This window comes from Hypomesus nipponensis, chromosome 7 (genome assembly GCF_054491055.1).
Source record: "Hypomesus nipponensis isolate SF chromosome 7, ASM5449105v1, whole genome shotgun sequence".
Classification (NCBI taxonomy): domain Eukaryota; kingdom Metazoa; phylum Chordata; class Actinopteri; order Osmeriformes; family Osmeridae; genus Hypomesus; species Hypomesus nipponensis.
The window spans coordinates 1,717,651-1,732,500 of record NC_140367.1 but is presented as its reverse complement, the minus strand read 5'-3'; the positions used below and the strand labels follow the sequence as shown (position 1 = coordinate 1,732,500).

The 14,850-nt window shown below is 46.8% G+C and overlaps 1 protein-coding gene across 9 annotated transcripts in view; it reads left to right on the top strand.

Moving 5' to 3' along the window:
• The window catches only part of sema3aa (sema domain, immunoglobulin domain (Ig), short basic domain, secreted, (semaphorin) 3Aa), a 33,750-nt gene that overhangs the window by 3,728 nt on the left and 15,172 nt on the right, over window positions 1-14,850 (top strand). For 3 of the 9 annotated variants that reach the window (XM_084701535.1, XM_084701534.1, XM_084701536.1), the window contains exons 2-3: window positions 9,826-9,986; window positions 11,295-11,357. In XM_084701535.1, the coding sequence (XP_084557661.1) occupies window positions 9,826-9,986; window positions 11,295-11,357 (224 nt within the window). The other 6 variants (XM_084701541.1, XM_084701538.1, XM_084701540.1 and 3 more) reach the window with 6 other exon arrangements.

Below are 14,850 nucleotides of genomic sequence, written 5' to 3'. Positions count from 1 at the left end.
GGTGGCATGTCACCAAAGCGTTTCCCCCAGATTGAGCCATCTGTCAGAACTACTGTTCCTTTTCTTCCCGGCTGCAAACCCCCGACTGGCATTGTAAAGCTGTTTCAGCGCGTCGTACGTAAGGGAGTGATTGATGTCCGTCGCTACTTTGATGCGAAGTCGCTGATTCTCCTCTGTCGGAAAAGCGTCAGGTTTTCTTTTTGACAGACATCTTTCCTCTAAGAGGACATCAAGAGGGAGCTGTTGGTGTGTCTGTGTCAAACGTTCTCACCACTGCCTGCTGGGAGGACTGTTATTTCCTCTCTTTAGACTGCAAGTGACGTGTGTGTGTGTTGTGTGTGTGTGTGTGTCAGTGTGTATTTAACAGGGAGAGATGTGTCAGATCTCAGATAATTAGACACCTGGCTTTGGTGACAAGTGTGTGTGTGTGAATGTGAGTTTGTGAGAGAAATGTGTGTGAGTATGTATACTGTAAGTGTGTGTGTGTGTGCTTGTCAGTGTGTGTGCGTGTGTGTGTGTGTGTGCTTGTCAGTGTGTGTGTGTGTGTGTGTGTGTGTGTGTGTGTGTCTCGGAGGCCCACAGGTGTTTGATGGCTCTCTTGATGGCTGTCGAGGGACTGCTCTGTGTTCACACCCACACACTGGCTGATGGATGGAGAGAGAGAGAGAGAGAGAGAGAGAGAGAGAGAGAGAGAGAGAGAGAGAGAGAGAGAGAGAGAGAGAGAGAGAGAGAGAGAGAGAGAGAGAGAGAGAGAGAGAGAGAGGGAGAGGGAGAGGGAGAGAGAGAGAGGGAGAGAGATAAAGAGAGAGAGGGAGAGAGAGAGAGAGAGAGAGGGAGAGGGAGAGGGAGAGGGAGAGAGAGAGAGAGAGAGAGAGAGAGAGAGAGGGAGAGAGAGAGAGAGAGAGAGAGAGAGAGGAAGGGAGAGGGAGAGAGGGAGGCGTTGCTTTAATGAAGGAAGCTGGCAGACGTACAGTAGACCGAGCGAGAGGAGGGAGGCTGGTTGTTAAGTGAAGTGCCATTCATTCCCTCTCTCTTTGTGGATCCAGCATAGTAATTAAGCCACATACACGAGGAGGAGTAATTCTGAGGAGCAGGACAGTAAAACGAGCACACAGTGTACGAGCAAGTGAGTGTTTTCTTAGAAGGACAATCAAACGAACACAGAGCGAGTGTCTTCTCTGGGGAGCGGGAAGGGGTTTAGACAAGCGCAAAGAGAGCAATTTCTGGAAAGGACACTCAAACAATTGCAGAGTGAGTGTTTTGTGCAAAGGTAGAAGACAGAGGAATAACCTTTCTTGGGAAGGCTGGCAAGGTGAGCCCAGAGTGAATGATTTCCCAGTAGGGGCAGTTAGACATTTGCAGTGAAGGGATGGACAGTGTCACGATCGCAGAGTTAATGATTTTTCTTTCAGCCGAGCTGGAAGCGGTCACACCCCTCTTCCCCCTCTCTCTTCAAGTAACCTGAGTAGTGGAAGTTGATCTTTAACAGAGTTAAAGCTAAGTTTAAATCTAATCATTGTCAGTTGGTCCTCTGGTACAGGGAGATCATCTGGACCAGAGTGAAGACAGGATCTGAAGTGGTCAGTCTGACAAGGTGTTTAACTAAACATCATGACTATCATGAAGAACAGTCTTTGACATATCCAACACAGTGGGCAATGGTTCATACACATGTAGCTGGTAGTTCTCCCAGCATCCACAACAGGACAATACCTGGACATCGTTTCTGGCACTAGTGTTTTAAAGTGGGAAACAGTGACCCCTACAGGTTAAAAGATGTGTGCACACAGAGAATTAGAGAGAGAGGGGGAGATGATTGAATAGAAAAAACAGACAGAGAGAGAGAGAGAGAAGGAGAGAGAAGGAGAGAGAGGAGGGAGTAAAGGAGAGAGAGGAGGGAGAGAAGGAGAGAGAGAGGGAGAGAGAGGGAGAGAAGGAGAGAGAGAAGGAGAGAAGGAGAGAGAGAAGAGGGAGAGAGAGAAGGAGAGAGACAGATAGACATCATGAGACTGTAAAACATGAATATTGTGATCCTTATAAAGAGCGGAGGAGCGAGGAGAAGCGAGGGGAACTCTAAAGGTCTCGTTAAACAACCTGATAATTACCCTCCGCAGTCTAATTACGGCCCTCATAACCTCTTAATGGAGCCCCTGTTGGAGGGTTTCAGATGGTTGGAACGGTAAAAAGAAAAACAGAGAGAGAGAGAGAGAGAGAGAGAGAGAGAGAGAGAGAGAGAGGGAGGGAGGGAGAGACAGGGAGGGAGACAGGGAGGGAGACAGGGAGGGAGAGAGGGGAGGAGGGGATACAGGGGGTTACTTTAGCCGCCTCTGGAATTCACTTGGAAGCTTTCAAAATAGATACTCAGTGTTGAACCGCACTCAACACAGTCTGGGACTAGCCCATAATAACCCTGTCTCTCTCTCACTCTCTGTGTGGGGTGTGTATGTGTGTGGTGTGTTTGCGTGTGTGTGTCAGTGTCCAGTGCCGTTGAGTGTGTGTGTTTTGAAGCGTAATGGATTGGGTGAGACTGTGTTTGTTTGTGTGTGTACACATTCTCATGAAGACAGTGCTGGATGTACACATCTACTCCCTCTCTCTCTCTCTCTCTCTCTCTCTCGCTCTCTCTCTCTCTCTCTCTCTGTCTCTCCTCTCTCCTCTCTCTCTCTCTCTCTCTCTCTCTCTCCTGTCTCTCTCTCCCTCTGTCTCTCTCTCTCCCTCTGTCTCTCTCTCTCTCTCTCTGCCTCTCTCTCTCCCTTTGCGGTAGAAGGATCTGTCTGTTTCGTGGGCCTGGCCTGACAGAACGGATGTGGATAATTATAAGGTGTTCTCCCAACACGCCAACCCTAGAGATGTCTGCCTCCACTCTCTCTCTCTCTCTCTCTCTCTCTCTCTCTCTCTCTCTCTCTCTCTCTCTCTCTCTCTGTCTCTCTCTCTCTCCTCTCTGTCTCTCTCTCCTCCCTCTCTCTCTCTGTCTCTCTCTCCTCCCTCTGTCTCCCTTTCTCTCTCTCTCCTCCCTCTCTCCCCCTCCCCCCTTCCCTAGCTCAAAACCTCTCTGAATGAACTGCAGTTTCACAGAATCCCAACTGCAGTCTTCCCTCTGAGTGAAGGCTAGCTCTCTCTGTCCTTCTCTCTCACCTGCTGGGAACACCTCTTCATTCTCCCGCCTGCTTGCAGGCTCCATCCAGTCTTATTTGGTGGTAAACCAGACCCTCAGTCCCTGCACACAGCTGTCAAACCCTCCTGGATACAGCTTCAACACAAGACGGACTCCCCTCAGTTTCCACACAGCAGAATGAGACACGGTCTGTGCTTGACAGTCTCACACACTCGTGCAACATCGACACCGCTGCTTGGAAAGGCGTGGAGCCATTTTTCACTGCAGGGTGAAATGTGCCAACTGTCTTTTAATGTGTTGCGTTCATTACTGCTAATTCTTGTGTTGTGTGTCAAGGGAGAGCTGATTAATAGTTTTGTGTTCACTCGGTGGATCGTATGATTGAAGGACTGTGACATTCTTGTTTTTCTTGTTAATTATAATTATGTCTCACAATGGCCATCCATATTTGGGCTTGTTACGTAACAATATACAGTAACAGTACAAGATTGTCTCTGCAGGCAGTGCCAACCTCACAGGCTGTGTTGGAATGTAGCTATGCTTCTGCTACTGTTCTGTTTCTTTTTATTGGGATATAAACCAAACCCCAACTCATCTAGAAGTTTAAACTTAAACCAAACAGATAGTGCAGAATGTTTTTTATGTGTGGTTGAATAGTTGTGACATGGTCGTTAGAAGACCAGTGTGTCTGTGCGTGTGTGTGTGTGTGTGTGTGTGTGTGTGTGTGTGAGCGTGTGTGTGTGTGTGAGCGTGTGTGTGTGTGTGTGTGTGTGTGTGTGGTGGCTCCTCAGAAGGTCCTGCAGGGTGAGGAGGGTCTGGTTACAGAGTGGACATTACAGCAGTGTGTGTGAGAGAGAGCCACCTGCTCTGGTTTGTCAGTCAGAGAAGAAGAGCAGCCATTCCGGACAGACTCATGTTTCCTCTCGCCAAGCTGACGTCTCTATGTGTGTGTGAGTGTGTGTGTGTGTGTGTGTGTGAGGGTGCAGTCTGTGTCTGTGTGCATACATGTCTGTGTGTAGGTGTGTGTCTGTGTTTACAGAAGAGACTAAGACAATCTGTGTCTTTTTTCAACTTAATGTAGCTTAACCCTAGCCTGGTCCGAACCAGACTCATACATTTCATTTGTACAGAGAGTCTGGCCTCGCTCCCTTGACAAGCGATGACTTCCTTGTAGACGGGTACTCTGTTGAAGTTTAAAACTATTGGATCTGCCCAGAGCCACTCTGATCTGCCATAACCAATCGCTAGCGTTCGCCTTAGCCAACTCCTTCACCACTACTGTAACAGAGCTAGCTGCCGTAGCTGGAAAATCAAACTGTTCCCGAACCCCGTGGGGAGGAGGGCCACAACATCATAGTCATGGTTCTCAGCCACTCCCTCTGTTCGCTGATTCGCCGGTAGAAAATCAACCTGCAAAATGTGACTTACGTACCTCATGGCCAGGCTGAGTACAGAAGCAAAATCCAAATTGAGCGGAAGGAGGGCAGAGCCAGGCTAGCTTAACCCTGCTGGCTAGTGTAAACAAAATGTTTTGTATGTTAGTTGTGTATATACAAAATTGTCGTTTATTTGTATGCAAGCCTTATCTCATAGTCTCCCGCCATGCGTTGGTCCTGCTCCTCATCATGGCAGAGTTACTCTGAACGCACAGTGTCCTAACTCTGAAGTCTACCAACACAACCACCCACAATCTCACTGGCCTCACACACACACTGCCCTCCTTACCGGCTAACAAACACTGCCTTTCAGCAAAGCTTTTATGCTTGTGTGTGTGTGTGTGTGTGTATCTGTGGTTGTGTGTGTCTGTGAGTTTTCATAATAATAATTGAAACCAGGGGCTCTGATGACTGACCTGGATAACATGAGCGTTTAGTCGCGTTTGAGAGGGCATTCTACGGTCCGCTGGTTGGGGTTAAAACCGTCCCTGTGGTCATCGAGGCCTGGTTGGACCACAACCACTCTCTCTGTGGTCCTCTGATGTCATGTAAAGAATGGCAACTAATTAAACGGTTCCCTACTCTCTCTCTCTGCTTGTGTTCTGCTGTAAGCTGTTGAGACACTGAGCCTTTTGTCTCTCGAAGAACAACGTTCTCTCGTTCTCTCTCCCTCTCTCTCTTTTTTTCTTTCACTGTCTCTTCTCCTTTCCTTCTCATTTCCCTCTTCATTTTATTCACCTTCAGTCTCTCTCTCATTCTCCGTCTCTCCATTTTCCTCTCTCTCTCTCTCTCTCTCTCTCTCTCTCTCTCTCTCTCTCTCTCTCTCTCTCTCTCTCTCTCTCTCTCTCTCTCTCTCTCTCTCTCTCTCTCCCTCCCTCTCAATTTTCTTTTGCTTCCACTGTGGAAGGGTAAACAGGAATGCCATGTGGTGACTCAGAAATATAGTATTTCACCAGAGAAAGAGGACTATCCCTGTGAACTGAAATTCAACGCACCCTTCAGTCTGCTCATCGAGAGAGTCTGTGGTCTGGAGATGTGGGCTGATTTTCCCTCGTTGGGTGCTGATTCATATCCTGTCCTACAAGACTGCCCTGGCCACAAGGGTCTGTAACACATTATGAGATACCCACAGGACGTACTTTACACCAAATGTGAAACGTAGAGAAACACTGTTTTCACGCAAAATAAATTCAGACCTATAAAGTCAACATCATATCATCATCATGACACGTGTTAAGGTGCCTGTTCCTCATGTCGGTCTCCAGCCCAAAGGAAAAAATCCATCATCGTCTCAAACAGTGTGTTAAAGATGCAGTTACCTTGGCAACCAGCACACCTGAAGCTTTAGAAAGAGGTTGAAAGAGAGAGAGAGAAGAGGAGAAGAAAGAGGGAGAGAGAGCTGAAGGCCAGGTGTTGAGGCGTGTGGACGCACCTGGGCTCACGGTAACATTCTGACACGCTGTGAAGCGGAGATCCGCAGACAGTTTCCATCTGAAACCACGGCCGTTTCCCTGACACCTGTGCTCTGCGGTGAAGGCTGACGGGAGAGCACAGAACTCACCGCACCCCACACGTAGAACAGAGGGATGGAGCGGGTGGACAGGGAGAGAAAGAAAGATATATAATGAGAGAGATGGAGAAAGAGAGAGAAAAAGACAGATAGAGGGAGACAGAGAAAGAAATGCCAAATTCTGGGTGGGAAATTAGTTCTATTTTCACTTTTACATATGTGGCCGATATAGTTTGAAGAATAAACAGGAAGTTACCAAAACGAAACCATCTGCACTTTCCCTTCTGCCTGTCCATGTGATGTCTCTTTCTCTGTTTCATTTATCTACAGGAGTTCCAATGAAAGCAAGAGTACAGTATGGTTATTTTGAGTCACATGAACTGTTGCCACACACACACACACACACACACACACACACACTTCCCCGCCATCCACACGTCTAAAGTATCTGTCAGCTCTGTCCAGGAAACAGGAAGTCCAGTCCAAGGTACTGCTGGAAGGAAAGAGAAGCAGTGGAACCCACTGCCAGGCAGTCTCCCACACTCACCAAACACCTCAACCCTTATTTAAAGGGAACAATCGCAGCGCCTGTGAAGTGCTGCATTAGCTGAAGTGTTTTCCTCTGTCGAGCTGAGTTTCTCTGTCACACTCATTCAGATCAACATAAACTAATCCTCTGTCTCCTTACATTGTGTTTCATTATTCTGCTATTGCGGAAAGCGTGGGCGACTGAAACGCTTGTGTGTTTAGAGAATAAAAGGCAGAAGTGCTCTTCTTCAGACAATTGCACTTGAGAATTCAGTTTACTGTACAGTGTCAGGGTTATTTTTTCTTCCAGAAGCTTCTTTTTTTTTAACAAGAGCCTGTTTCTATTCCATTATGTATTCAAATATGAGGATAATTTATTGGAATGGATTAGGCGGCTGACCTTGTAGAGGATGTTTCAATTGAGTAAGGTGTTTGTGAACATGTAACACACAGTCCTTTATCCTCCTCACACACTCTGTGTTTCTTTGTCACACACACACACACACACACACACACACACACACACACACACACACACACACAGTGGTCCAAACTAAACCACAACTCCTCACCTGCAGTCAATCCAAGACAAAGATCCTTTCCGTGTGTGTGGGTGTATGTGTGTATGTAAGGGGTGTGTGTGTGTGTGTGTATGTGTCTGCATACAGGGGTGTGAATGAAATACACCAGACAGTTATAGAAACTAAATAGAGGTCTGTATGAGTGAGATGGGCAGGAGACATTGAACAGACGGTCAAATGTGTGTGTGTGTGTGAGAGAGAGAGAAAGAGAGTCAGAGAGAGAGAGAGAGAGAGAGAGAGAGAGAGAGAGAGAGAAGAGGTGGGTGGGTATAAGGTTCTGTACCAAAGGGAGTGTGTGCGTGTGTACGACGGCAGATTGTGTGTGTGTGTGTGTGCGTGTGTGCGTGTGTGCGTGCGTGTGTGTGTGTGTGTGTGCGTGTGTGTGTGTGAACGATGCAAGATGCTGAGTGGGCTCAGTGTTTGACTTGTTTATGCTGCCTAAGCAGAATCATTGATTGGATTACAACTTAGTCTGGGAAGGTGTGTCTGTCTGCGTGTGTGTGTGTGTGTACCGATGTGTGTCTATGCATATGTAGAAGCAAAATACATTCAAGTGTTAATGTTCAAATATGTAGTCGGTTGAGGTGTGGTGTGTATGTGATGTGTGAGCACGCATAAATGAATGTTCACATAGCTTCAAGGAAAGGTCCAGAACTCCTGCACACACTGTATGTATGTGTGTGTGTGTGTGTGTGTGTGTGCATGCCTCGGTAAGTGCGTGTATCTCCAAACAAGCGTGGCAGTGTTGACGTTCAATGGTCTTTGGGTGCTCACGCCCCAGTTCCTCTGGCAACCGTGGTCGATCTGAGCCCAGATATGGTCTCCCTGCTCCTTCCCTGGTCCTGGTCCTGCGTCCAGGCATGTTAGAACACGTCTCTGGGTTCATCTCCAGACTCCATCAGGGCTGCAGCTCTCTCCTACGGCCATTACGGAGAGCATTTCCAGCCTCCTGGCTCAACCGATGGGTCCAGTCGCTCACTTCAGCACAGGCCGGAGTGTCATATCCAGAGCCAAGATGGCGGAGCTTCTCCCCTCGTAGGAAGCAGATGAGGGATCTTTTGACTTGTCTTGAGTGTCCATGGTGCTCACAGTCTGGGATATCTCTCCTCCTCCGGGAAACTGCACTGGAAAACTCCTGAGTTTCAGATCGTCTCTCTGTTCTTTGTTATCCATCTCATCCCTCATTGATCACTTTTCTTCCTTTTCCTTTTCTTCCTTCTGCGTGAAACACGAGCCCATCAACGCAGGCATTACATTTTTAAGCACCGTAAAACGTTTTTCCATGCTTCCGAGCACTAACTTATATCCTGTCCCTGTGCTGTCAGAGCTGATTGGTTGATTGGGAGTGAGGGGTTATCTGATAGGCTGTCGCCCCGGTGATGATATGGAATGGCAGCCACTGAAAACACCTCCACATTCTCTGGAACAGGAAGTCCAGTCTACCGGCCTCTTATTATATTCTGTCTCTAGTTTCACAGACTGGCTGTTGCAGTAAGCTCATCTTGAGAAGACTGATAGAAGTGACTGATATAATTGATGACATTAACACACACACAGAATTGAGTTGCACACTGACTAGAGCACAAACACGGAGTGGGGACCGTGTGTCTGCATGAGCGGGGCAGTGGCAGTGTGGGGAGTACAGGGACCCGTCTGTCTTCCCATGGCACCCCATCAACAGGGCAGAGAGACAAACAGGGAGAGAGAGAGAGAGAGAGAGAGAGACAGAGAGACAGAGAGAGAGAGAGAGAGAGAGAGAGAGAGAGAGAGAGAGAGAGAGAGACAGGGACAGAGACAGAGAGACAGAGACAGAGAGGCAGAGACAGAGAGGCAGAGAGAGGTTGATCATGAGAGGATCTCTCCCTGCTTGCATCCCTCCATCTCTGCCTGAACACACACACCTCTCTCTCTCAGTACACTCAGATGTCCAGACATCCTACCCAGAGATGCATGCCCAGATGGCTGCTGAAGCAGTGTGTCAGTCCCAGCTCTCTCAGACACTTCAGTCCGCAGGATGCTGGGGTGGAGGATGATGGATGAGAGGGTGTTGAGAGGGTGTGGGGGTCGCCCCACCGGTGGGTTCAGAGCAGGGCGTGTGTCAGAGAGGGGTTGATTTTGGTCGTCTGAGGGAAAGCAGACAAGGTTGTTTTTCAGTTCTCCAGACACACACAGGAATCGTAGACTCTGGACAGGCCCCTCCCTATAAATAATTCAGGCCAATCGCTCACCGGGCCGGGTAATAGGCTGAGCTGTGATTGGGTCATGCTGGGTTCGCCTCAGCAATGTCACGCCATGAGGGGTGAGATGTGAGAACCCTTTCACACAGCAGAGAGCTTAGAGATCTTTACCTGATGACAGATGGTTAGAGGGTAACTTAACATTTGTTGAACCTGCCCCCCCCACACACACACACACACACATCTATCAATTCAACCACACAGCCTCCGTCTTCATGATCAGAGCATTTGTGCCACACCATAATCCAAACCAACTTGCAGTTTGCAGGCAGCAGTTGACCAGTCATTCTAACATTGACAGCTTTTGAAATCTTAAGAGTGACGATTTACGATTGAAGATCGTAAATTGTGAATGGAAATCGTAAATTGTAAATGCAGGATGTGTGCTGACCGTTTCCTTCCTCCCTCCCTCCTCCAGAGATGTTAGAATCCAGTAACCTCATCACCTTCAACGGCCTGGCCAACAGCTCGGGCTACGACACCTTCCTATTGGACGAGGAACGAGGCAGACTGCTGGTTGGAGCAGAAGATCACGTGTTTTCGTTCGACCTGGTCAACATCAACAGAGACAACCAACAGGTGAGGCTCTTTAACCCTCGTACACGATCGGTCACATAGTTAGGACTTCACAAAGACCGTGGAACAACAACATACAGAAACACTCCTTTCAGGTCAGTTTCCCAGACGCTGTAAGAAGTCTAGTCTACGTCTCAGACCTTTCAACGGAGAATCCAGTTATTTTCCACTTTGTCAGATCTTTTCTAATGCTATGCGTTTCCTCTGCTTGCTCTCTGGCGTCCATTACTGCCCCCCGCCCTCCCTCTTACCTCCCCCCTCCTCTTCCGTCCCCCCGTCTCCCTTCGTCCAGACAGATCTGTTAATAATTCCATTACTCCACCTGGAGTAGGTTAAGGGAGTCTTTTTTATCTGATTCTGACAGCTACTACAGAGATGAAGACTGACATGCAGAGGAGGCCTTAGGCAAACACAGAGTAAACCCCACTCAGGAACACTGAAATACACTTAGTAGACAGAGGAGAGTTCATTCTCATATTCTGTAGGAGTTCTTTTGCCCTTGGTAAGGATGAGTTTCTTCCTCTCCTGATTTGGATCAGTGCGTCATTATCAAGATAAGCTGGAAAGTAGTGATTTAGCAAATCTGACGTAATTATCCTAAATGTGCTTTACTGCACAAGGGAGAAACGCTGTGCTGATTTGAAATGGAGATTGTCAGAGAATGGAGTTTGTGTGGAGGTGTGCATGTGTGTGTTTGCAAGGCGGGAGCTTTGGTATGCACACAGATGACTACAAGAAGTGTGTGTGTGTGTGTATGCGTACACACACACACACACACACTCAGTTAAGGAGCTCTCATCTCCAGCAGGATAGATAGGAAGACAGAATAGCAGATAGCCATCTAACCCTCCAAAATACTTCCTAGGTGGGCACCTCAGTGAAGTACAGGGAGTAAAATGAACTTTGAGTAAATTTTGTTTTCTGGGAGCGAACAGACCCAGTGCTTCAGTATTTCCCTCGTTTTCTATCCGGGTTCAGCTTGTCTATCCCTTTATTTCTTAGTATGACACATTCTCTCCTTCATAAAAAGACCATCCATCTCTCATCATGTTCCATATCACACACCCACTCACCCCCCCTCTCTTTTCCTGCCCTTCTCCCTTCCTCATCTCCTGTTCTCTCTCTCTCTTTTTCTCTCTCTGTCCACAATGACTCAATCTCTACAGCAGTTTTCCAAAGAAAAATGACACTCCCTCTCACCTCGTTTCAAAAATGATATTAAAAAGTAACCATGTTTCTGTAGGTGGTATGACACACTCTCTCCTTCCTCCTTTCTGTCTTTTATAACTTGTTTTGGCTTTTTTTCCACAGATCGCATGGCCTGCCACACCCTCAAAAAAGGACGAGTGCAAGTGGGCGGGGAAAGACCTTGGGGTGAGTTCAACACAACATGGTCCAGGGTGCCCCATTAGCTCACCCAGTTAGTCCACATATCATATTGGCTGAGGCCTAAATCTGTCCTTGGCCCTTTGCTGCATGTCTTCCCCTCCCCCCCCCCCCCCCCCTCTCTCTCTCTCTCTGTCTCTCTCTCTCTCTCTCTGTGTCTCTCCTGCCACACATCACTTAAACAGAGTCCAACAGATCATGAAATATGCAAAAAATATATATCTTTAAAACACATAACATGAGCAGGACCCAGAAAGAAGTCTGGCCCTAGAATTCCACAAAAGTTCCCAGGTCAAATCCCCTCTAGGAAACTCTCCTAACCAAATATTTGAACAGGACAAACCCACCAGCACAGTGAAGGTATTAGTGATATTTTCACACACACACACAGTTGAACCATGGCCCGTGAGTCTCAGTGTAGTGTGGTGGTAGCTAGCTCGTCAGGTAGGAGGTGCTGGCAGTGTGCTTGACCCGGGGGTCGGTCTGCGACATCTCACGTCCCAGGGAGTGTTGCCCCCCTCCCTCCCTCCCCGCTGCGGGTGCTTGTTTGTGCAGAGACCGGGGCGAGACTCACGAGGCTAGGCAGGAACACACCTCACGCTCACTGTTCACTGTTTATTATCCTCTGAGATGTGCATGCTCTGCTCTAATACCATGGGGGGGGGGGGGGGGGGCATGAGTATGTGTGTGTGTGTGTGTGTGTTATATCTGCCTTGCATGGCTTGCCCTTCTCTGTGTGTTATCTGATCCTAATTTCACGGCCTGTTGCAGGTGCAGGAGAGGAGAGAGATAGATAGAAAGAGAGAGAGAGAATTGGGATTACATGAGATTAACTAGTCCAGTCTCTACTGTAAATCACAGAGGATCCACCTGGGCTAGAGTCGCTGCCAGGTTTGGGGATTTCACATATATACACACATAAGCAAAACTCATACACTCTGCAAGCTTAAACTATGAAAAAAAGCCTTGTGTGTTAGCAACCAAAACACACACAAACACACACCATGATAAAGCATTTGCGTGTGGTGAAAATGTTTACTCGAGAATACGAGGCGATGAAAGCAGGCTTGGAACGGGCGTAGAGGCTTGATTGGGACATTACAAAAGCGTTCAGAGCACATACAATTCAGCTGTACTTTAAAATCAGCAGTGAGCAGCAACGATTCTCTGTAATTACTGTGACTTTGTGCTTTTCATTTCAGTATAGATGGTCTTTCTTACTAATCATTTGACTGGAAAGATGTGCAGGTGCTCTAAACTGTTTTACAGGAGTATTGAAGAAAAACGGATAGTTACAAATATTTATTGTAGTGAAGACTACATCTTCTGGGTTATAGGGTTTAGGGTTAAGGTAAGGTTTGTCTAACTCACAGTAAAATGAGAGCTAGCTAGCTCACCAATTTGAGCAGTAACATAAGATAGACTACGTAGTTAACCATTTTTAGCTACATTATACTGAATTGTCAGATTGTAAAGTTGCTTGCTTGTCGTTAATGTTAACAGATAAATACTCGGTCTGTCAAATTTGTTTCCGTTTCATAATATAATGTAACATGTATCTCAGTTTTTAGCAAAAATTTGAGATCGCCGTCGTGAGGACGACCTGTTATCGGTCGAGGTAAAGTTGCACAATTTGAGTGTAGGGTTAGAGAGAAATAGCTAAGGGTTAACAACCTGTCGTGGTTATTAAAAGTCAAGTTTGTAAGTTCACAAGAAGTTGTAGGCCTGGCCTATTCTTGTCCGTAAATATGTCGACTATCACTGTCGTGTGCATATAGCCATTCAAATGTCTCTCTTAACTCCTGTCAGGGCTTTGGCACTAACCTTCCTCGCTGCTAATGACCCTGACAACCCACAATAAACCTAAACAGCTCTTCAGCGAGGGAATTAATGAGAAGGCTTATGTTGTATAAAGAGAGGACCTTTAGAAGGATTGTGGGCAGACATTTTGCTTTGATTGTCAGTCATTACTACAACGTTAGAAAGCACATAGAATGAAGTAGTGTGGTTAGACGTTCACACGATCAACGTACGGAGGTTATTTCGGTTTAGGTTGTAGAAGACATGGTTGTGGTTTGGTTAGACCCTCAAAGGTTGGCACCTCTGTGGTGTTTGTGTGTCATCATGTGAAAAGCCTCTGGCCGTTGAACGTTTTCAACTGACTTTGGCGGTGGATTTAAACAAACACGGAGAGAAAACAGAGCAGGGTTTAACCTGTTAGGAGTTGCTTCACACGTGATCGTTCTAATGCGGGTCCCACAGTGTAACGTCGCATATATGTGATTTGAACCTTCGAATAATGATTCGGATAGTTTCCGAAAGACAAAAACGATGCGAAAAACGCTTTTGTATGGCTTCAAAATGTACTACTGGGAAGGCTAACAAGTAACACTAGCATTGTAGTACCATTGCTACGACTATTATGCTAGGTAACTTAGCCCGGAAGCTAACTAAAGCTTGCTAGCTGCCGTTTCGGAAAAATTACTTGCACTGTGGGGACTGTCGGAAATATTTAGAACTCACGCATTTAAAGGCTCCCTCCAACAGTTCACAAAAAATTGTACAGTGAAGGTGAACAGTGTCAAGTGTGTCAGTGCAGTATAAACAATGATTTGGTGTGTTGTTGAAAGGTGACCTAGCCACACCTTGTGATTTTAGCATCGTTTCATGAGGTCAGTTATAGACAGAACTTCTGTTGACACACACAGGTCGTCTTTGTTATCTTAATGACCCGGCAAAGATATACACATATATTTGTGTGTGTGTAGCTGGAGCAAGAGTTGTGGAGGAGAGGAGTGTGGGATATGAGGTGGAAAGACTGCGTTTGTCTGTGTTTCTCTGTGTGTGTGTTTCTGTCTGTGTGTGTGGTAGAAAGAAAGAGAGGAATAAAGGAGAGGGAGTATGCAGCTTGCATGAAATGTATGATGTTTTTGGGTGAAAATAGAACCATGAGATGTGTGTGTGTACGTCATTAAATTAACCCAGCTTGAGTTTGGTCTTTTTAGCACATGTACCCTGAATGAACCTCTTGGGGATCTTCATAAAGACCAGGGTAGATTAACCAATCCTGTTCATTACTGCTCTCATAAACAATCTTTCTGCACAGGGACTGGTCCACATGGGCTGGGGATTGAATCCAAATACCTTCTGTAAACCCAAACAGATGGATCATTAGACGTCTGACGAGAACTAGACTGATTTGTGGTGCAGGTGGGAATTACTCTCACAGTGACCGACCGACCCTCAATTTTACAAGTAATTTCAAGAACACGGGGAAACGTCTACTATAGATGGAGGGTGTAGAGGATGTAAGTTCAGCTGAGTTTGGAGTCTGTATGGCTAGACATTATAGTTAGTGTGGAGTATGATAATAAATAAAATGATCCAGAATGGAGGCAATGCTGCAGTTCTTATTACAATACATTTTTTAGAGAGGAAGAAGTACCTGAAAAGTTGTGGTCTGTCTGTTTAGGGTTACTGA